This window comes from Abramis brama (genome assembly GCF_963993115.1).
Source record: "Abramis brama genome assembly, chromosome: 4".
Classification (NCBI taxonomy): Eukaryota; Metazoa; Chordata; class Actinopteri; order Cypriniformes; family Leuciscidae; genus Abramis; species Abramis brama.
The window spans coordinates 42,400,199-42,423,631 of NC_139966.1; the positions used below are offsets into that span (position 1 = coordinate 42,400,199).

At 36.8% G+C, this 23,433-nt stretch overlaps 1 protein-coding gene and 1 long non-coding RNA gene across 5 annotated transcripts in view; one reads left to right on the forward strand and one right to left on the reverse strand.

Moving 5' to 3' along the window:
* The window catches only part of drd4-rs (dopamine receptor D4 related sequence), a 32,642-nt gene extending 19,576 nt beyond the window's left edge, over positions 1-13,066 (forward strand). For all 4 annotated transcript variants that reach the window (XM_084111758.1, XM_084111757.1, XM_084111755.1 and 1 more), the window contains 5 exons: positions 2,611-2,769; positions 3,112-3,386; positions 5,894-6,006; positions 7,744-8,447; positions 10,414-13,066. In XM_084111758.1, the coding sequence (XP_083967884.1) occupies positions 3,150-3,386; positions 5,894-6,006; positions 7,744-8,447; positions 10,414-10,616 (1,257 nt within the window). In that variant the 5' untranslated portion in view covers positions 2,611-2,769; positions 3,112-3,149 and the 3' untranslated portion in view covers positions 10,617-13,066. The remainder of the gene's footprint in view (positions 1-2,610; positions 2,770-3,111; positions 3,387-5,893; positions 6,007-7,743; positions 8,448-10,413) is intronic.
* LOC311081288 lies at positions 1,922-22,326 on the reverse strand. The gene is made up of 3 exons (XR_014605850.1): positions 22,005-22,326; positions 2,657-2,782; positions 1,922-2,550 (listed from the first exon to the last, which is right to left on the reverse strand). It is a non-coding gene; the product is annotated as an uncharacterized lncRNA (long non-coding RNA).
* Between the last annotated feature and the right edge of the window lie 1,107 nt (positions 22,327-23,433).

A 23,433-nucleotide genomic window follows, 5' to 3' on the forward strand; every position in this document is an offset into this window, starting at 1 on the left:
GCCGAACACAAACGTTCTCAGAAGGTCAGAGAATGTGAAGCCTCTAAATGGCGCTTCTGCTAAAGAGACTAATTCTTAAATCATTCCACCTGTAATGAAACGACCTTTCTGCACGAACTTAATCCCAATAAAGTGTCTCATATTGGCCTCATATGTGGAAAATCAAACAGTTCATGCTTAAAGGTGGAACGTAATGAGATGCAACCTTCCGAGTCCTTCTGCTCTAGGGCGGACGTCAATGTGACATTGGCATTTTAAACTTTCTAATGAAATTATTTTAGGTCTCCTCTGGCAACAAGACAGATGGAAGCTATTTGTGCTTTGACGACTCTCGGGGAGAGACGTTCTGGGACAGGGATGAGATGGCTGTTGCAGGTTTTGTTATCCATGTGCCTTGTCTGAAACGTTCCAGTCTGACAGACTTACACCAGGGTGTGTTAGTGACTTTTTCTTCTTTCCCCTGCTGTTCCCATTACCCAGGGATGTCATAGGATGACATTTACAGGCAGAACGCAAGGTACGAGAGGCATGAGGATAGATTACCAGATTGACAACTGCCAGTGGCACGCTGTGTTTGTTTACCTTTGTACTTTGGGAGAGATTAAAGAGTCATCACACAGTGCTTTTTAGATTTCTGATAATACCCGCACAATACGGGCTACATGATCCATGTAGTGAGAAAACTTTGTGGCGCATGGACACAAACTAAACAGCATATTAATCTGACACTTCTACAAATCAACTGACAGTTAAAGCAAAACTTACTTTCAAATCATAAATGTGAATTTGAATTGAAATTGGCCACAACCCACAGCATGTTCACTCTCAGAAAAATTGGTACAAAAGCACTGGGATGGTACCCTTAAAAAGGTTCTAATATGTACCATTTAGGTACTGATATGTACACTTTTGGTACAAATATGTACCTTTAAGGTACCAATATGCACTCTTTAGGTACAAAGGTGTACCTTTTGAAAGTGATAGGTTTTGTACCTTTTCTTATGAGAGTTTTGAATACAGTGACGGGAAGAGGAATTTCTGAAAAATTCAAAATTCAAAAAGTTCAAAATTCAACACAATGACAAAACTTGTTTCAAATCATAAATAATCACAAAAATAATTCTGACTAATAATGCCAATATAATAATACAATTAATAATCATTAATTGATATGTAGAATTAAATTAAATTAAATCACACAATGTTATGGAAGCTTGTTTTGCTCGCCATTGAGTGAAAAAGTCAGAATTGAGGGTTTTTCAGTATTGAGAGTCTCACAATTGTGACTTTATTTATCAGAATTGTGACATTATTTTTCAGAATTCTGACTTTATTTCGCAGAATTCTGACTACATTTCTCAGAATTGCGACGTTATATTACATAAACTTGCAATTGAAAGCCATGAAGTCTGAATTATGAGATATTACCACAATTTTAAGAAGAAGAAAAAAATCTGAATTGTGAGATAAAAAGCCCACTTTTTTTTTTGTTATTCCGTGGTGGAAACAAGCTACCATACAATGTCCACCAAATTGTTTTCAGAAACCTTTAAATAAAAAATAAATAAATATTGACTATTAATCGATTATACTATTGATTAATATTGATCTAGGATAATAATTGTAATTGTATTAAATTTAATATACATATATATATTAACTACCTAGAGGTGGCATTTAAAAAATGTGTCATTACCATCTAATATTTCTATAAATACCTCACATGTAATTCATGCTGATAATAAATGTAATAATTTTAAGAACTACATATTTTTTTATTTGAATTTCTTCCAGTTTTGTTCAATTTAATTCTACTTCCTTGATTTCAAATTAAAGTTACAAATAGGAATCATGTTTAGAGATTAAATCTGAATTTAAAAGGCGTTCTCAATTTAGTCCGCAATGGCACACAACCCCGCTGACTAGCTCTACTAGACCACTATGAGAAGAAGCAAGAAATGATAACATCGACCCGAGAGGAGACTTCTCTAATTGAACATTTCTATTAGTTACCAAAGGGTGATGTGAACTGGAACGGTTTGATTGGGTTTTTATTTATGTACATGCTCACAAGTGCCTCCCGTCTTTATTGTGGTACACACACACACACACACGCACACACACTGGAGGTTGTCATAGCAACCTTCACCTGTTGTTGCGAGAGGGGAGAATTTCAAACAGTCCGTTATCACAGAAGCAGAGCATCCTCTGATCCCATACTTCAACGTGTCTAATAGGGAATAAAGAAACCCAGAATTGACCCAAAATTTTTATTAATGATATATATTATATGCCCTTACACCTCTTTAAATACTAATTCCAGAATGACACAATGATATAATCAGCTATTAAACCTGCAGTTATGGGACCAGACCAGAAAACGAGTTACTGTGACGGCACATTTTAGCTTGTGCGTGAAACCACACAACCTTGTGACAGCAAAATGTGAAGTCTTCACAGATCTTCTGTAATTCAAGGGTGTCAAACTCCATCTTGCGTTCCTTTTTAGCTTGATTATCACATCTACGCCATGTGCATTGCTGATGATGCCTATATAAAGCATAAAAGAAAATTCAATTATCACATTTCTTCTCTTTCAACTCTTATCAGATCACATGAATGAAGTGTTAATTCTTTCAACATGGCCCGTGTGTACCTTGACGGAGAGAATCGCCACTTCCAGAATGTGATTAGAACTCTCTCAGACGCCAGACATGTCTACAAACTCTACAATCCCCAACAGACCTGTCTGTTCGTGACAGTTTCAAGGTAAGAACTTTGCCTAGAATGAAAACGAACAAGGTGAAGCAAACATCAGAATAAATTTACACCATAAAATTACAATATTGTGTTTGCAAAAAGATGACAAATGGAGAGGGAGTGTGTAACTGTCGAAAATAAAAAGACATATGACAGCATCTCCAAGCACTCTGCATATAAATGACTGTGAAATGAGGGCGCTTGTACATATTTACGGCTTCTTCTTGTCATAATTCCTCTCTTCGTAACATATGGGCAAGAACGCAAACACGTTTTAGCATACAATACACACACAAAATCCCAATCATCTCCACAAACAGCCCCCACTGTGTCAAACTTTCCCTCTTACAGATGTTGAATCCGGGTTGGCAGCTGAACTTCGGGGCACCATGGCCAATGTGACACCCAGTATAGACCCAGCGGTGGCCCATGAGGGGTACAACTACTTTGCGTTGATATGCGGCGTGCCTCTCATCCTGATCATCATCTTGGGGAACATCCTAGTGTGCCTCAGTGTGTTCACTGAACGCTCCCTCAAAACCGCAACTAACTACTTCATCGTCAGTCTGGCCGTGGCCGACCTCCTGCTGGCCGTGCTGGTACTCCCGCTCTACGTCTACTCTGAGGTGAGTGCCGATGACAGACGGTAGACGGTCTAAACCCCTCCTCTATATCTCAGACTACTGATTTACTGATGCTTGTGAACCTCACTCGCTCAAGGCAAATTGGGTGTTATGGAGTGTATTGTCCCCCAATCTGTCCTTTTTTTGAATCAATGTTGAAAAGATTTCAGTAGAAGACGCTGGTACATTAAGCATTGAGCGCTACAGGGTTTCTGAGAACTTTCTGAGTCAATCAGGTGATGTTGAACTTGTAATGACTGCGGACAAGCGGAAGGTTTAAGCTGAATAAGAATTTAATCAATAAATGAGTCACTCAAATATCTACATTGTACCAAACAACCAGACTTCTTCTCTAACATAATTGAAACTGAAAACAAGCTGTTGAACTCGTGGACGTGAGCTCAGCAATGCTCAAATGAAGCCTACAGCTCTGGCGATGGTTCACAGATCATCTGTTGTAGTAGCGGCATATGCTTTGTTTCACTTGAAACGGGCCTCGCAACAGAAGGGGCCTCCGCTTGCTCTTGAAAAAAAGCCCCTCCCCCCACCATCACGCAGCGCACACACCAGGATTGGAAATGAACTAGGGCTTGAGGCAAAAATGGCACCAACATTTATAAAAATGCTTCCATAAACCAAGATATGGTGCAAAAAAAGAGTCTTCAAAAAAGTTCTTGTTTTTAATATTTATAAGCAATATCACACTAGCCAAAGTGCTGTTTTCCCGAATATCAGCATATTTTTTATATAGCTAAGTTTGCAAATGTGATATTGATTTTATACAACAAATTCAGTAAACAATAAGTTTATAGGCTATTAGGTGACTTACATTTTAGACACAATATTGTCTGTTTTCCCTCTATTTTGTCAATGAAAATAGTTCCAAACAGTAGAGCCATTGTGCGTCTCCGAGCAACACAGTTTCAGTTTCGTTACTGAATGAATCCCCGTTTTTGAACAAATCGTTCTAATGAATGACTCGACGACTCACACAGGCTGAATCTGAAATCACCCCCTAGTTCACTTGAAGAACTGAATGAAAACGAGGGAGCGAATTCGGACGGTCGTTGAGTGTACATTGGCTGTACACTCGCTGTTGCGGTGCAATGTGGGATTGGATGAGTGCACTCAATAACGTCCACTATGGTTTAGGATACCTACAAATGGATGTTCCCTTGAATAATGCCCTAGGGTATAGGGGGCGATTTTGGATTCAGCCTCAGTCACTTCTGCTTTGTCCCTGAATGAATCAGCCGTTTTGAACCAATCGTTTGACTGAATGATTCAATGACTTCAGTGGCCCCCGACTGTTTCTTTGAAACGGGCTTCCGAATCGCAAAGGCCGCTTTTTTTTATATGTTGTTAGGTTTAAACTTTCTGATTATCGGTAGATCTCATAAACTGCATCCTGTACTTAATTCATTGAGGAAAATAATGTATGCCATCATTTGCCATCATTTTGGCTTGATTTTATGCATCTGGACTGTGAAATGGACTCTGTGACAGGTTTGCATGGATGAGGTTAAAAATAAGATGGCTTGACATCAACTGCAAAAGGAAAGTAATTTAAAAGGCAGTTATTCAAGTTATTCAAATTGTTTTTCTTTGGAATATTTGTGCATCAATGAAATGTTCACAATAACCCAAGGAACACTTATTAAGATGCAGGGTCAGTTTTCTTTTCATGCTGACTTCATGCCATACAGATTGTACACTTTGTACTTCAGGAAAAGATTTCTAACATCTGAGTTGCTGCCCTTGAAGTTTGAGTGTCTGTGAAGTGAATCTTGATGCAGTGAGTGATTTCCCTCAGAGACTTCTTCTCTTTATTGTATGGTTAGTCAGTGAATCAACAACGGATTTGGTTAATGCTTTGAATGAATTCAATTGCAGTCAATCAAGACCATAGAGTGAAAAACACCTACCATCTTCTTCCATATGATCCTAATGACGAATGTGACCTTGAATCTGACTTTATAGAATAGCCTATTCAAAATTGTTGCCATGTTGAAAAACAATCTTGATTATAATATTCAAATTTTTATATTTAGTATTATAATTGAGTAGTGAGTATTGGTATTTATGTTGTGCATATATTTATTTATTTTATTCCTTTTTTATTGTATTATTATTTATAATAAACATGACTGTAAATGTGAATTAGCCAAAGGCTACTTTTAATCTATAGTCCCTGGACAGAATGTTATAGTCACTTTAGAAATAAAATCTAAAATTGAAATTACAAAATTATTAAAATTTTGTTATAAGCATGCAAGAAATAAAGAGAAAACTATGAATGTTCTTTAATATCCCACTGTATTTTGTGCTAATATTTAAAATAAATAAATAATAATAATTATATTTAAAACTAATTTAAGAAAATCACGTTATTGATTTATTTTCCTTTAACATGCATGCAGTTGATGCCCCTGACAGGTATGGATGAGTGTGTGTGTCCTGTTGTCTTACACTTCTCTGTCTATGCTTGTGTGTGTGTGGCTGTGTTTTAGTTCCTGGGAGGAATTTGGACCCTGAGTATGTACATCTGTGATGCCCTAATGACTATGGATGTGATGCTCTGCACTGCTTCCATTCTGAATCTATGTGCAATTAGTGTGGACAGGTGAGAGACACAGCCCACACACAATCACACACCTGCTCACGACCACTTTCTAAAAATAGCACAAACTTTGACTCAAACTTGCTTGAAATGAGACTCAGTCACTCGTCAGCATTACAAATGCATTGGCAGCATGTACGCAAGCTGCAGAAATGATAAAAATATATAGAATGAACAGGGTAAAAAATTATTTACAGTGTGTTCTGTTGGAATTGTATTTGTCAATAAATACAACAAATATAAAGAGTGGCTCATAAAAGAGTAATTTGCATATTATGGGTATAAATTGAACAAGTAAGTAACACTTTACTTTTTATCTTTCTACATGTCACCTTTATGGAAGCCCATTTCATCCATATAAAAAAGTTATGCTTTGACATTAAAAGTCGGAATTATGAGACAAAATGTTGAAAATATGAGATAAAAAGTCATAAATGTGGCATAAAAAGTTATAATTATGATATGAAAAGTCGAGATAAAGTCACAATTTTGGCAAAAACAATTATGACAAAAAGTAAAAACTGAGATAAAAGTAATAATTATGATAAAAAGTTAAAATATGTGATACTAATCATTAAAAAATTCTGACTTTTTCTGCTGTAGTTATGACTTTATATCAGTTATGACTTAGTATCTTATAACTGACCGTTCTCTCATAATTATGAGTTGGTATTGCAAAACTTCAACCTTTTATCTCTTAGTATCTCATAATTTTGACTTTTTATGTCACAATTGCGATTTACCAAAGCAACAACATCGCATAAAAGATTTTAACAAAAGAATAGTTTGCGCATTCAGATTGTCTACTCATCTCTTACGGTGGTCCCTAATGTTTCGGATGAATTTGTAATGATTTTTTAACATTCAGCTGGTCTGTTCTATGCCTCTCTGAGCGCTCACACACTGAATCTTAACTCGGTGGTTATGTGTGTTTGGGTGTCCAGGGATGCTAATGAAACCACTGAATTTCAAATGAATTTCATTACTTACACAGCGCATCAAGCATCACTGCTTCACATTAACAATATGAAACAACTTCAAGAGGTCCCAGACCAAGGCAAAACAGGGTCACTCCGTCTTTGACGCATAGGCTTCTAAAACAAAAGCGAGCTTGTCTCTGAAGATGAAAACAAAGGTTTAGGTCGAAATGATGAATATGACTGAAAAGATGAATCAGACTTATGAGGTCTCATGCAATTTAAAATGATTGCACTAGAATCCTCCACTGTCTCAGCGGGTTTTTGTGATTAACAAACAAGAACAAAAAACATGCTTTATGGAGCTGTCAATATGATTTTACGCAGAATGTTTTATCAATCTCAACTGACTCTGTGTGCAATATGAACACGTCAAAACACTTTGTCTACAATCCTGTCTTAAGGGGATAGTTCACCCAAAAATGAAACTACTGTTTTTGTTCATACAATGATCGTCAATGGGGACCAAAACAATGCTGGAAACTATATTCCAGTAAAGCCTGAAGTATTCTTTCCATTTCCGTGTTATGCATTACGTAATTTTACATCATCAGCATAGTCCTCTGATGTCAACAATACATGCGCAAGAGATTTGAGTGTTTAAAACAAAGGTCTACTAGGTAGTGCATGGGCCAAATGCATCAATCTGCGCTCATGGAGTGTACTTTGAATGACTGGCTTTCTCAAATGTGCACTAGATGAAGTGGAACGTGAAAAGCGAAGTATATTGGGGCCTTAAACCTTCTCTGCATCTCTATTGCAGGTACATTGCAGTGGTGGTCCCTCTGAAGTACAACAGGAACCAGTTTAGTGTTCGTCAGTTGGTCTTGATCACAGCCACCTGGGTGCTTTCCTTTGGAGTAGCCAGTCCTGTCATATTCGGCTTGAATCAGGTTCCCAACAGGAACCCTCACGTGTGTAAGCTGGAGGACAACCAGTTTGTGGTCTACTCCTCCATCTGCTCCTTCTTCGTCCCCTGCCCTGTCATGCTCCTCTTGTACTACTGGATGTTCAGGGGACTAAGGCGATGGAGCTCTGGTCGTAGCCGCTCGCACCTCCGCCGGCCACCCAGAGGGCGTAGGAGCCTGTCTTTGCGTCTGGGAGCAGCTCTACAGAAGGAGAAGGGACGGGCGAGGGAGAAGGTGGTGTACCTCATGCCTGCAGGTCTCAGTCCGACATCTCTCACCACTACCCCGACTACTCCTGTCTCCTCAGCCAGTCCGGTTACCATTACCACAGACGAGCAGGCAGAAGGTCAGATGCCGGCAGCAGAGAGTGACCCCATGACCACTCAGATGGACAGTGTTTCGGACGCAGAGAACCCTGAGCGGGCCACAGAGGATGAGAGCGGCAGGGAGAACGGTGTGGGGAAGAACCATCAGTCTCACGCGGGACGCCGCCACAGCAAGAGCAACAGGGTGAGCGGACGGGAGCGGAAGGCAATGAAGGTGCTGCCCGTGGTTGTGGGTGAGTATCAATTCAGATCAAACTTTTGTAAACAACTTCTCTACAATAGACCAAGAGATCATCATTAAAATATATATATTTAAATGATGATCTCTTTTATATATTATTAATAATATAAACATATTAACATATATTGACTAAAGCTTATTATTAAAAATATATTTATTTAAATGTAATATTAATTCTCAAAATATATTTGCTCAGGTTTAATTCAGGTTTTGTAGCCTAACCTATGTCATAGGTAGATTTTCATGACTTTTTTTTTTATTTGTCTCATGCACAATGGTACTGCATAGTCTAGCTTTCAAATAAATACAACAAACTAAAATAATTTTAATATGCAGCTTAAAATGCAAATTATATAATATAAATAATTTAGGGCTGTGAAACGATTAATCGCGATTAATCGCATCCAAAATAAAAGTTTGTGTTCACATAATATATGTGTGTGTACTGTGCATAATTATTTTGTATATATAAATACACACACATGCATGTAAATATTTAAGAAAAAATTGTTATTTATATATAAAATATTTATATTTATTTATAAAACAAATTATATATAATATATATACAGTATATTTAAGCAAATATTTCTTAAATATATACATGCATGTGTGTGTATTTATATATACAAAATAATTATGCACTGTACACACACATATATTATGTGAACACAAACTTTTATTTTGGATGCGATTAATCACGATTAATTGTTTCACAGCCCTAAAATAATTATAATATACTGTTTAAAAATCTAAATGATATATTATTTAATATAAATAAATTATCGTTACAGATAAAGTGCAAATAAATAGTACATTTTCAAATAATAAATCATCGTCTCTAAAATCTTTTTTTATTGACCAGGGATATTTTGCTTAGTTGTTATTTCACCCTAAAATATAAATTCTATAATCATTTACTCACCATTTAACCATTTACTGTTGTTCTACATCCAAAAAGATAATTTTAGCATATTTTTCGAATTGCCCTTGTGTTTGTAAACATTTTGGGGGCATCATGAACATTCTCCTAAACATCTCCACTTGTGTTCCACAAGTTCATATGATTTGAAATTAGACAGAGTTTAGTTTAGTTTTTAGTGAATTATCCCTTTAGGCAGGGGTGTCCAAACTCGGTCCTGGAGGGCCACTATCAAGCTCCAACTTGCCTCAACACACCTGTCTGGAAATTTCTACCTTGTAAGACCTTGATTAGCTGGTTCACGTGTGTTTAACTGGGGTTGGAGCTGAACTTTCCAGGACAGTGGCCCTCCAGGAGCAGGATTGGGGTGCCTTTAGGGAACTCCAAAACAAATGCTGGTGAGCTGCTATGCTGGTCTTTTCAAACACTCAAAGTGGCTTGCCATGATCTGAGGTTTTTGAAACCAAAACTATGCAGGTGTACATCAATGAACACAATGCGTGTTTGAATGTTCATTTATGTGAAAAATATTTAATGAAGTCATGAATAAATGCATGAGCAGAAACGAAACCCATGTCAATTATGATGAGGACACTGCTAGAACGGCAAGCTCGGCAATGTATAAAAACTTTCTATGGCTTAATGTGACACCTGCTGCTCTTGGATTATTGCTTTTCTATACATGACAATTGGTTTTCTAACAGAAGTCCTGTAAAATATTAAATATATAAGGCTGTTTCCAAGGCAATGAAAGCAGTGTGAAAGCAGTTTTTAATAGTTCACCATTGTTGTTCTCCTCACAACTTATACAGACTGAAAACATGGTGTTAGATCAGCTTGCAGCAACACAGTAGTATAAATTAAAAAATACAAAAGTAGAATAAAAAGGTAACTGACACACCAAGGTGCCCAGAGAGAACAAAACAGACACATTGGGCAACTGAACGTTGCTCTTTTTGCTGCCTGAAGCTTGTTTAATCATGTACCAATGTTAGAATATAAACTCCCAATTTCTAACTGATCTCCTCCTCCTCAGGTGTTTTTCTGGCCTGCTGGACTCCTTTCTTTGTGGTCCATGTGACTAAGGCGCTGTGCGAGTCATGTGACATTGGGCCAACGCTGATCAGTGTGGTCACATGGCTTGGTTATGTGAACAGTGCCGTCAACCCCATCATCTACACTGCCTTCAACGTGGAGTTCAGGAACGTCTTTCAAAAACTGCTCTTCTGTCGCTCCTGAGACCAAACGCATTTTGCAGCGCAAGGCTAAATTCATGATGATATTAAATTACTCAAACAATGATGATTAAAAAACACCAGGATGATCTGAGGACAAGCGAATGAATGCTCAAAGGAAATTGAACATTACAATGGATTACCGAAAGGAACGAATGGACGTAGACTGGAATGTACTATTGGAATGTACCTGGAATGAGGAAAACTTCTGATGCCTTAGTTAACCGAACATTTTTGTTCTTGTAAAATGATTGCTTGAACACTACAGTAGATAACAGAATACTGTTGATTTCATAGCCCAGAGGCATAAAATATGTGAAAACGTCCACATTGAAGATAGCAGTCGTCTGTGTTTAAGTGATTGGTATCTGTGTTGATTTGATTATTTTTAAATGGATTTTCTTATCTTTTATTTCTAAGGTTTTGTTTGTTTTGAAAATATATGCAGATTGGACTTTTCATTGGAGGCAGCTTTTTTCATAATTTAAGGGAAAGCTGACGCATTCAAATGCGTTCACAAGCTATGTTTGGAATGATATACTAGCATACTGCATACTGAGCAGTGTATTGCCTACTATTCTTAAAAATCGAATGCATTATGGTGCGCTTTATTTTGATGATCCCCTTTAGACATTCTATTGACTATAAGTAACGTTGCACCTACATGTCAACTAACTCTCATTAGAGTATTAGTTGAGTATTAGTAGACTGGTAGGGTTGGAATGAGGGGTTATAGAATAAGTTGACGTACTTGCAAAGTTACTTATAGTCAGTAAAATGTTTGGGGAGCATCAAAATAAAGTAAAGCTGACAGTCTTCAAATATTCTAATGTAGGTGCAACATTACTTACAGTCAATAGAATGTCCAACGTGGACCATCAAAATAAAGTGTTACCACTTATTTTTTTTAAGTTGCATTCTACATTGTTGACTTTGACACATAGTTTACTACAAGTACAATTCAGTTATCATCTCGTGTACAGTTATTGTGCACATAAAAAATTAAAGTAAATGTTATTGTATTCAAAGCACACAGTATGCATATATTATATTATATAATACTACTATACTATAAACTAGAAATATGTTGTCTACTAGAAGTATGGTAGTATGCTTATGCTATTCTGAACACAGCCCTTGACTCTTAAATGTGCACATGGTGAGATTGTTTATTACGAATTTTTAAGCCCTGTAAAACCATGCAAACATAGCAAGTGAAAGAGTGGTCTGTTAATCAGAAATCTCATTTTCTTACCTAAATCACCTTTAAACTCTGTTAGGTAGAACAAATGACGTTAAGAAGTTAATCATGTGGCTTCATACAAAGAGGAAAATGCGTCAGTTATTGGGGGTGTATATACATTTGCCAAAATCAGTGGATGCATTTATTTGCCATCGTGCACACGGTCTGCCAATTTAGTTTTGTTGCAAGTGTGATTCACAAAATGTGTACATGTGCTCAACAGTGACTGATAATAAAACTGCATAGCATGGGGGGATTGTGGGTATTGTCTTCGGTGGATTATAGTAAATGTGCTTCAAAGAATCAGTGTAAAGAGACTTATGGAATGAGTATTGCTGTTGTTGTACAGGATCATCAGTGCATCTGTCACATTGTATGTGTATTCCTGCTTAAATTGTACAAATACTATTGATATATATACTACTGTATAAAAGTTTGGGGTCAGTAAGATTTCTTTTTAAATTAAATGAATACTTTTATTCAGCAAGGACATTAAATTGATCAAAAGTGATAGTAAAGTCATTTATAAAGTTACAAAATAATTATATTTCTATTTCAAATAAATGCTCATCAATCATCAATTTTCATCAAAGAATCCTGAGGAAAAAATGATTTGAACATTGCAAAATCAGCATATTAGACTGATTTCTGAAGCATCGTGTGAAACTGAAGACTGGAGTAATGATGCTGAAAATTCAGCTTTGCCATCTCAGGAATAAATTACATTTTACAATATACTAATATATGAAGCACTTTTTAAAATTGCTGCAAAATGCTGTTTTTAGTTTGTACTATTTTTGATCAAATAAATGCAGTCCTTTAGAGCATGAGACTTTCAAAAATCATTCCGACCCCAAAATTTTGAACAATAGCGTATATATATACAATCATTGAAAGTTCTTCATAATAAATGTGAATTTCATAAGGCAGGAATTTAAATTGCAATCAAAAAAGAAAAAAAAACTAAGCGTTCCCATAAGTCTCCACAATCCATGGAAATAGCCCTACTGCATGTTTACGATGATGATAACAATCATAGGATGACATTCTGAAAAGCCCTCCATAATTTTCACACCCTTTTGAGCTGAACACTGATTCATATCTATGAATCATGAATAGACTCGAGACACCATGTATCCTGTGATGTACAAATCGGTGCCCCAAGGAGCTACAGGTGGTGAACTACATCTCTAATCATCAAATAAATAGCTCTTCAAAATGAAAATTCGTCATTATTTACTCACCCTGATGTCGTTCTAAACCCATATGGCATACAATGTCAGTTCATAGAGACCAGGGGCCCCAAAAAGCACAAAATGATGATTTTAAGGATGAGTAATGACTACAGAACTTTAATTTTGGGTGAACTGTTTCTTTATAGTTGTCTCGTTTGTCAGCAGGAATGAATAAGGCACCATCCACAAGCAGATATACCATCAAATCATTCAATTCCCCGCTCTAACCCTCCGTTAGACAACTGTCTCTTTCTGCCCCATATAAACACAGCTGTCCAAGCCCAAATGAGAACACAAGAAAAAGTAGAGGAAATGAGGGCAATTTGTGTTCTATATAGCGTCACTTGACAGGAAATTCAGATCAAGACGTCTTCATAACCTTGGGCTGTGAAGAAGAATGTTCTGAAAAGATCTCCAGCTGATATGATGAGTTCCTCGTGATATAAACATTCAGCTGGTAGTCATTGTTTTTTAAAATCCCGCGGTGGGAATAAGCCCCATGCTGGTCTGTTTAACCAGGGCGGATGACTCTTCCATGCTTCATGCGGAAAGTGGGTGTCCACACTCTCAGCGGTACACAAAAATAGATTAAAAGGATTGTGTAAGCGCCGTGCAGACCTAGAAGTAACCACGGAAACAAGGCACAGCAAGGTGGAGCAGAGGCCATCCTGAAGGGCAGGTTGGGAGTCTTAGTGCCTGCCGTGCCTGAATTAAATGTCAAATAATCCATTAATGAGAACTGGTAAATGAGCTCGAAGTTTACAAGTGACGGTAATTCACGAGAACTGTGCTGGATTATGGGCATTATGAAAGTTTGGAGTCACTGCTACATTACAGAGAACCGAATTTAACATGTGAGTCAAACTCCACAGGTGGGTGTAATTTGACAACAAGTGACTGTGCCATTTAAAAACCACATTGGAGTTCTGTGATTTTTAGTTCATGTCTATTAGCTGTAAGGTAGTGTACTTCTAAAAAATGTCTTTTAACAGAAAAAGTAGCTTTTTTTGCATTCTTTTCTTCAGGAATATCTAAGCAAAGTATTGATTACTCATCCTGCACTACACAAATTGTTGTCCAATCAAATGCTTTCTGTGAGAATGCCCCTCCCCCTTATACCCTTAGGGGCCGTTTTTCCATTCCAGTCCGCTACTTTCACATTGTTTTTCTATTTAAACACAAGCTAGATGGACGAATAACCATTGCAATAACTCACGTCTTGCGTCTTTTGCAGCGTCTCGCGCATGACACGGCGTTCTAAAAATGCGGCGCTCAAGTTAAAATCCGTTCAGCATATAAAAAAAATGTCTGGAGACCTTGTGTTTTTCCCCATTCCACTGCCCGCGTTCTGTGTGAACGAGCCCATACACTGCATTCACACGGGCCGTCTGTGTCGACGTTTGACGGCTTGGTGCTGACGCAACCGTAATAGTGACAGCTGCCAATCACATTACTTCCAGCCACGATTTACACCCCCCATCCCCCCAAAAAAGTTAACAAATGAATAAGTCGTGGGAAGGAATTCTTAATTCGTGGTCACAATATCATCATATTTCATGACGTCATGTGGCAAGGCTCCGTACTTTCACCTGAAACTAGAAAAAAAATTTTTTTTATCATTGCATGTGCCTGAATTGATTGCACTAATTAGTTGTTCCGTTAGGTGGCAGCACTCCAGAAATTGTGAGCACATCCAAAAAAACTTTTGGCAGGTGCTCGATCAAATGAAGCATCAAACTCAAAATAAACAAGAATCGGCACACTGCCACTTCTGCTCCCAATGATTGATTAAAATGAACAACGTTTCAACCCAAAGGGTCTTCGTCAGGCCTGACGAAGACCCTTTGGGTCGAAACGTTGTTCATTTGAATAAATCCTTGGGGACAGAAGTGGCAGTGTGCCGATTCTTGTTTATTTTGTGAACTCATATTTATGCCATTGCTTGCAAGAACTACTCAAAGAAGATAATCCCAATTAAAACAACAGAAGATAGAAACAACAACGGACATGAGAGGAGTTCAGAAAATTCCCACATTTTAATAAAATATAAAGTGGGTACAAAAAAGAAGTAAACATGCACCAAATGCATCTGATTTTAAAATGCTGGACCACTCAACTGTGTACAAGATATAGGCCTATAGCAAGCATGCATCAGGCCTACATAACTAATAACTTACAATGTAGTCTGACAGCAACATTATATAAAAGCAACCGAACAAAATTCTTCCAACTAGGACGTGTTTTTTGAACATCCTTTGTCCTGGATGCACTTACACACATCACTTGTATAATAGCTGTTAAGATCGGGTGTATAATATATTAGTGTATAAAGGATGACCGTGACATATTATTATCCTGACACAGATGAGACCTATTGATAGAATGCAAAAGAAAGAAAAAACATTGTCAGGATCATTCACACCGCAGTGTCATAATGACTGACACTGTCAGCTCACCCCTGTCAGGGCTTTTGTGATTTGGTTCCATTTAATGTAAGATGATATAAAATAATCATCTTAGTCCTCTTGTTTCCCTCTCTTTTTCTCTCCCCTGTGGTACACTGATCGTATCAGATCTCCCTTTTTTGAGTGGCTCTGATATTTACTTGAAATAGGGAAGAAAAGATGATCACAATTTCTGTTCCATGCTGACTTTGATAAACTTAGCCTATACTATATTTAGTGGGACAGCTTTGTTATAGCTAGTTAGCTACATTAAACTGCATTGCATGAGTTTAGTTTTTGTTTCAGATTACTTGTCTTACTAAGACATTAACAATACGTCCCCTTGGAATTATAAGGTTCTATCTTACATTTTTGTAAAAATTTAGTTATTCACATATTCTTATTCTGTGACCACTTCTTTACATTATGTGATGTTGTTTTTTAAGTTGTGTACATTTTGGAACTTTTTATTTAGAAAATAAAAAGGTTCTTTCTACACAGTCGAATGGAATGCAAAAACTTTAAAGCTCAATATCTCAAAACCAGTCAGAATGCAGATAGAACCTTATAATTCCAAGGTGGCGAAGTCAATTATAGGAATATTACAAAATAAAGGCTTAACTACAGTTTACTGCTGAAATTACATTTTGAGTGTTTCTGCATGATGTTGCAGTGGTCAGGTGGTACAAGTCAGAGTTCTCAGAAATGTTTTATTTACAAGTTCTGCGAGGACGTTTTTTGCAAGTCGCAATCTCATGGTAATTCTGACATGGTGTGAACGCAACTCTAGTGTTGAAGGTAAGAGTGGGTCTTTCAAAATATTCTATACATATGGAAATATTTTAGCCTGGGAAAACCCAGAGAACTTCCGGCAAATTTAGATTTGCTCTGCAAGTAAGTCTGGCAAAGAGCTCATTCAAGTCCATTTCCCCATGCCGAGAAATCGCGGCACCAATCAGAAACGTTGAGGCGGGCTTTACACAATGACAATCACTCTGATTGGTTTTAGGTCTATCCTATGGCATTTGAGCGACGTCCGTTCAACTTTTAAATGCATTATTATATTCAAATTGCAAACACATGAGGACAGTCTCCATGAAAGACCCACTGGCAGATGAACGTGCTACTACATTTCTCTACGAAACGGTAGGAAATTAAATTAGATTTAATAGAGGATTTTAACTGTGATACGATGATTGACAGTGCAGTTTAAGTGACAGGATGCACGCGACAGATCCGTCCGATAAAGATGACGAAGTAGTATGTCCCAATGCTTGCCTACTTTTTTGCTACACAGTCAAAAGTAAATACCTTTTCTTCACAAAAAGAGTACATACTTTTATGGCGTAGTGTAACTTAGGCGAATTGGGACGCAGCATATGGCTTTACAAGAGAGGCATTTGAGTGACGTCCATTGGTGACGCCCCTTTGGAAATGATTTGTCTATGGAGCTTTGCCAGACCATAACTCAGTTACAACTGAGAATGGTCTGGTTTTAACCAGGCTAGAAATATTTCATATCGTATATAAATTCTATATTCTGTAATAGTAAGAATAGTTTGCTAGCCAATGCTATTTAAAAAAGTGTTAGAATGCTGCATGCTAACCATAGTGGCAATTACAAAAAAACTGGTAATTCTTTAAGTTTGTGTTGCTTTTTTCACCATGGTGTTTTTTTAATATATCAGAAGTTTTCCTGCAACAGATGACCGAGACTAGGTATATGTTTCATAGACAATTTGCTATTTTGTATCTGTTAGTGGATGTCCTCTCTGTTTCACTATAGAGGGTGTAAGATATCTCCTATTTACATAAACAACCTGTTTTTCCAAGCACACAATACTTCATCTCTGCCATTGTGTCCTGATTTAGACCCGATGAAACATGGCTGACACAGCAATTATAGACAAATTTGTAAACTAGTATACTAGCCATTAAAGGATCCTAATTTTGTTAAACAATAGGTTTACATGCATCCAAGGTCAAAAAACACTTTAATTTTCTCATAATATACACTGCACATCACCTCTTTTCTCACAGTGTCTGAAAATGGTTCATTTGAAGATCCAGTCTCTCTAAACCCCTCCTTTCCAAAAGCTTTCTCTGCTCTGATTGGTTAGATGGCCTGGTCTGTTGTGATTGGTCTACCGTTTACAGAGCATGTCAGAAACAGAAATGCTGACGACTCATCTCGGCAGTTCAGAATCGATTCTTTCTTTTAGGTGGCATCGGCAATAACTTTATTTGTCGTGCACTTTGATCTTTAAAACTTTGCAGAACTTTTACATTCACAACAGCTATATGCACACTGCATGAAAGGTAATATTTGAAAAAGCAGAATAGGGGCACTTTAATGAATTAAAAAAGATAGTAAAATAAAAATGAATCAAATTTACAATGTTAAAATATATTAAAAAAGGGGGAAAAAAAGACAAAGTAAAGTAAAGTAAGTGCGTGCCTCTGTTTTCATTCTACAGCACGGGAAGTACAGGAGAAAAGTATAGATATCATAATAGAAGCAGAAACTGAGGGAGAAATAATTACATGAGAAAAAGTCTGGAGCAGTTTCACTCTCAGAAAAAAAGGTACAGTACGAAAGCTGTCACTGGGGCTGTACCTTTTCAAAAGGTACACTTTTGTTCCTTTTAGGTACTAATTTGTTCCTTTTAGGTACTAATTTGTCCCTTTTAGGTACTAATTTGTCCCTTTTAGGTACTAATATGTACCATTAAGGTACCAATATGCACCCTTTAGGTACAAAAATGTACCTTTTAAAAAGGTACAGCCCCAGTGACAGCTTTCGTACCTTTTTTTCTGAGAGTGTTGCTCTGAATGACACCAGACCACAGTTTCAATCTCATTTTTGAGAGTAAATGCTTCTGATGTAATAACACTTTTTTCCCATTCCAAAAATATCTAAATGTCTTAATTAGTTTTGTGTCATTAATTTCCCCGTGCTCTCTGGGTGTGGGCACAGAAGTGTGTGCTTTTGATATTGCTGTCATTTTAAATTTAATCATCTGATCCATTTTTAAGCCAAGAACTTTTAACTACTTTCCAGTTTTCTACAGTATAGTAAAATAAATAATTTGTTTACTCGTGCCATCACTGGAAGGAATTTCTACCAGCATTTCACACCCTCTATTTTTAAATATACCATACTTTGTAATTAACACCGTGTCTGTTAAACAGGCCTAGTTTCCTCATTAGTCTGAAAAGTTGATTAGTGTGAAAGGTTCATTCAGATTACTCGCATTAAAAAAACTAATAACAGCTATGGTGGAGACTGTTATATTGATCCAGGGTCGTATATTGATCTGGTCGCCTTGTTTCCTTCTTTGTCATAAACTCTTTATCAAAAAAAAAATATATATGTTCTGAAAATTATTCCTGAATTTTGTTCAGGCAACAGGCGCCTTGGATACCGCAAAGTCTACAAAAATGGCCAGAGGGGCTGATAATAAATGTTGAGTGCATTAATTGTTGAGTTGAGCGCTATTGATCTAATAATAGATTATGAAGGGTTACCTTGTATGTCTACTAGGGCTGTCTGTGATTAATTAAATATGCTTAATGTTATGGATTTTTCTAACGCCATTAATGCATTTATTAGGCTACAGTCGATATTATGATGTTTCATTCTGTTCTGTGAGTTTAATAAAAACAGTTTGGAACATTTAAAAAAAGTTGTTTTTTTGCACTCATTCTTGAGTAAATTTTGGAGAATTAAATAAATTCCTCTTCAAAAGTAATTTATTTATAAATTAAACCCAGGCAACATGTTTAACAAAAGCCATTTGCATTCGTTGTTTGATGAAATTTTCTCATCATGGACCTGAAAGATCAACATATGAAACATTGAATGGAAACATATTTACACATGTGAGAGTAAGTCCATAAAGTGCTGAATCTAATAATTACACATAGGCCTATTATTTACCTTTTATAAAATGTAATGCAATTAATCATAATTTATTGATTGATTGGCTATAAATTCCATATGCTCTAAAAATGTTTAGTAGATTTACTAGACCCAGCATCTGATTAAAGACATTAGGAAATATATTGCCCTGGCACCTGACTCCTGAAACAGCCAGTAAACTGGCACGAGTGAAGGATAAAGCATGGTTATAATGTCTTGTCATAGTCATAGTTTGAGCATTTCTCATCTTATTTCAGTGCTAATCATGATATTTATTTGAAAAAGGCAAATAGCGAATGTTAGAAAGTATAAGGGAGAAAACAGGAAGAACTGTCAAAGTGTGGGGAATAGAGAGCGAGAGGTTATTGTGAGGGAGAGCATGATTGTAGGCAATTTTGAAGTCAAATAAGACAAGAATAGATCACAATGTAATCAATACATAATTATACTCCTCCGCAAGCTGTCTCTCACACACAAACTAGTACTCACACAGAAGCACTTGACAACTTCAAAACATCATCATAATAATTAGTAATTCCTGGTCTTAAAATCATTTTGTGCTCACCCTGCTGTGCTGACCATGAACATTTTGTAAATCGAGCACATCATTGCATTTCCCTGAAAGTTGTTGTTTGCATTTGTTTTAAATCGAAGGTGAAGTCGTTGAACAATGACATGATGCAACCACTATGCAGTCACATGGCAATCGTTACCAACATTTTACCAATTACCTTATTCATGATGGCATAAAAAATCCTCCACACAGACAGGCAAAGATTGCACAAGTACGACTTGCAGCACAGCTCAAAAGATTTGTTTTAAAGCATTATCTAGACTGAAAGTGTTTGGAACTGACAGGTTCCCGGTCCCGGTCCCGGATAAGAGTTACAGTTGGGGACCCCCAGAACATCATGAATTAAATAAATTAAGTAAGTTTGGAGAAATATGTAGCTTTTAATCAGTGATCTCAAATAGATTTTCTATATAAAATCTCTAAGTTCGCAAATTAAATACTTGCAGGTATTTTTCTTATAGTGAAAGTTACCAAATGTATTGTAAAATATGGATTTGGTCAGTTAAACATCATCTGGCAATTGGATATTTCTTATGATGTGCAAATGTAATAATCATTTAGCAGGATTGTGTGTTAATTAAGTTCTAATTTTATGGTTTGTGATATGCAACACTAAAGCAAAATAGATTTTTTTATTTGACACAATTCAAACTCTGGCTTCACTGAGGCATAAAAGCAATAAAATGTGGTCCTCGATAAGAGAGCAAAACAGAAATGAATCCAGGAATGTTATGCTTCAGGTGCAGGTGTGTTTTATTAGACATTTTAGCATATAAATCTCTCGCCACAGTCTGTATAGATTAAGCACATATCATGTCAGTCACACAATCAAAGTGATTCTAAATATGTAAAGTTGAGTCTGGTTGAAGTAAAATGAAACGGTTTATTTCCCTCGGCAAGAAAGGCAGTAAAGGGCAATTTTCCAGTGGCCAGATCCAGAATAATATTACCCGCTTCAGAGGTTCTGCTCAGGAAAGTGCCTGAAATCGCTGAGGGTTTTGAGGTGGTCCTGTCACACCGGGGTAAGTACTAATGCCCTTAAATTCTGATGGAGGGCATATTTAATCAAAATAACTGCCGTTCAGAGAGAGATATTCCTGACATGTGTGCCCACAGTCTTATTTAATTGTGCTTCCACTGAAGGAAAGGTCAGTGGATCAGAACAATAGCTGAGAGCCCACTAAACCAAATCAAACCAAGTGAGGAAATTGGCCTTTACGGAGACAAAAGACAGGAGATAGCCGCATACAGAAGAGAGTGTAAGAAGAAAAGACGAATAAATAGAACAGAACAGGAAATGCTAAAATGAGAGAGAAGAGAACCCTTGGTAGAAAATGGAGACTGGAAAAAAAAAAGTTGCTGCCTTAAATTAAGCACAATCAACTTGGATGTTTAAGTCATTTCAACTTAAATTACATTAGAGCGCAAACACCATCGCACACCTGCAGGTGATAGGTGTGTGGGAAAAAAAGACCATGTAGGTAGGTCAAGTAATAAACAAAAAACAAAGAAATCCCGCACACTATCCGTACTTGCATCAACAACTCTTTATTAGCAACGTTTCGGTCTCACGACCTTCATCAGGCATATACCTTAAATTATATAACTTAAATTACATTAAAACTACTTAAAAATGAGTTGAATCTTGTATAACTTATAAAAAAGTTGAAAATTGCTTAACTTATTTTGATGAGTTAACGCAATGTAAAAACATATGTTGCCATAACTTATTGATCATATAAATGTTTTTACAATGTGTAAACCACTGTAGGTTATCTCATGCGATTGTATATGATTTAAAATATTTTAAAGTCTTACAATCTTTTTTTATGAATAAAATGTTACTGACTTCACCTTTACTCGTATTTTGTGCCTAGTGCCCCCTGGTGGTGAAAATATTAGTGCACTTCTTAGGGGAGCAAGTTGCAGCATGCAGCATAAACCTGGCAATCACAAAGATAAAAAGAGTCTCACCTCAGTCATATAATAATTCTTCCTTCTCCACACCAACTCCCATGGTCCCTTGCACATCTATTAAAATAATCTCAAATAAATCTGGATTCCAGGTGGATTTAGTTTTGAGTTCAAGCAGTACTACCACAGGAAATTCCCACTCAAGAGAACACTAAAATGTTACAATCAGTTCTCTGCACAGTGAACACGGTCTAGTTGCATGGCAACAGGTTCTATATGGCACAGCAAAACTTTGGAAAGGACTAAAAGCAGCACTGCATGCACAATGAACTGTATAAACAGAGGATCAGCAGCATAGTACAGCTAATCCAATGCTGAATCACTGAGCTGCCTGTACGCAAAGCTCTTTCATTCAGAGGTCTGATCATATTCATGACGCAGGAATAAATTAAGACTGTGGCTACTTCCGAAATTGCATGCTCTCTTGAGTAGGTACTTGTTTTGAATAAGTAATTACTCTAAAAAGTGTGTTCTATATACACTGAACAAAATTATAAACGCAACACTTTTGTTTTTGCCCCCATTTTTCATGAGCTGAACTCAAAGATCTAAGACTTTTTCTATGTACACAAAAGGCCTATTTCTCTCAAATATTGTTCACAAATCTGTCTAAATCTGTGTTAGTGAGCACTTCTCCTTTGCCGAGATAATCCATCCACCTCAAAGCTGTGGCATATCAAGATGCTGATTAGACAGCATGATTATTGCACAGGTGTGCCTTAGGCTGGCCACAATAAAAGGCCACTCTAAAATGTGCAGTTTTATCACACAGCACAATGCCACAGATGTCGCAAGTTTTGAGGGAGTTTACATTTGGCATGCTGACTGCAGGAATGTCCACCAGAGCTGTTGCCCGTGAATTTAATGTTCATTTCTATACCATAAGCCGTCTCCAAAGGCGTTTCAGAGAATTTGGCAGTACATCCAACTGGCCTCACAAACGCAGACCACGTGTAACCACACCAGCCCAGGACCTCCACATCCAGCATCTTCACCTCCAAGAACGTCTGAGACCAGCCACCCGGACAGCTGCTGCAACAATCGGTTATATAAGTTGAAGTACTAAAATTACTAAAAATTTAATTAAACATGTAAAGAAATATAAAAAATACAAAAATGACAAAATCACAACTTAAGCTAAAAATATAATTAAAAAAAAAAAAAAAAAGCTAATTAAAAAAATCAATAAATACCCAAATAGTATGTAAATAATGCTTTAAAAGGTAAACATCACAATAGTTTTCCTCCTAAAAATGTCAGATTTTAATTTTATTTATGACCCTATTGAAAACAGAAATCTTAAACCAGCCTTTTAGGGGTTGTTGTCTCTCAAGCCGGGCTGGTTAAGCTGATGTAATGGTCAGACTGGGAGACCAGCTGGCTAACCAGCTAAACCAGCTAACACCATCTTGGCAGGTCTAGGAGTCCA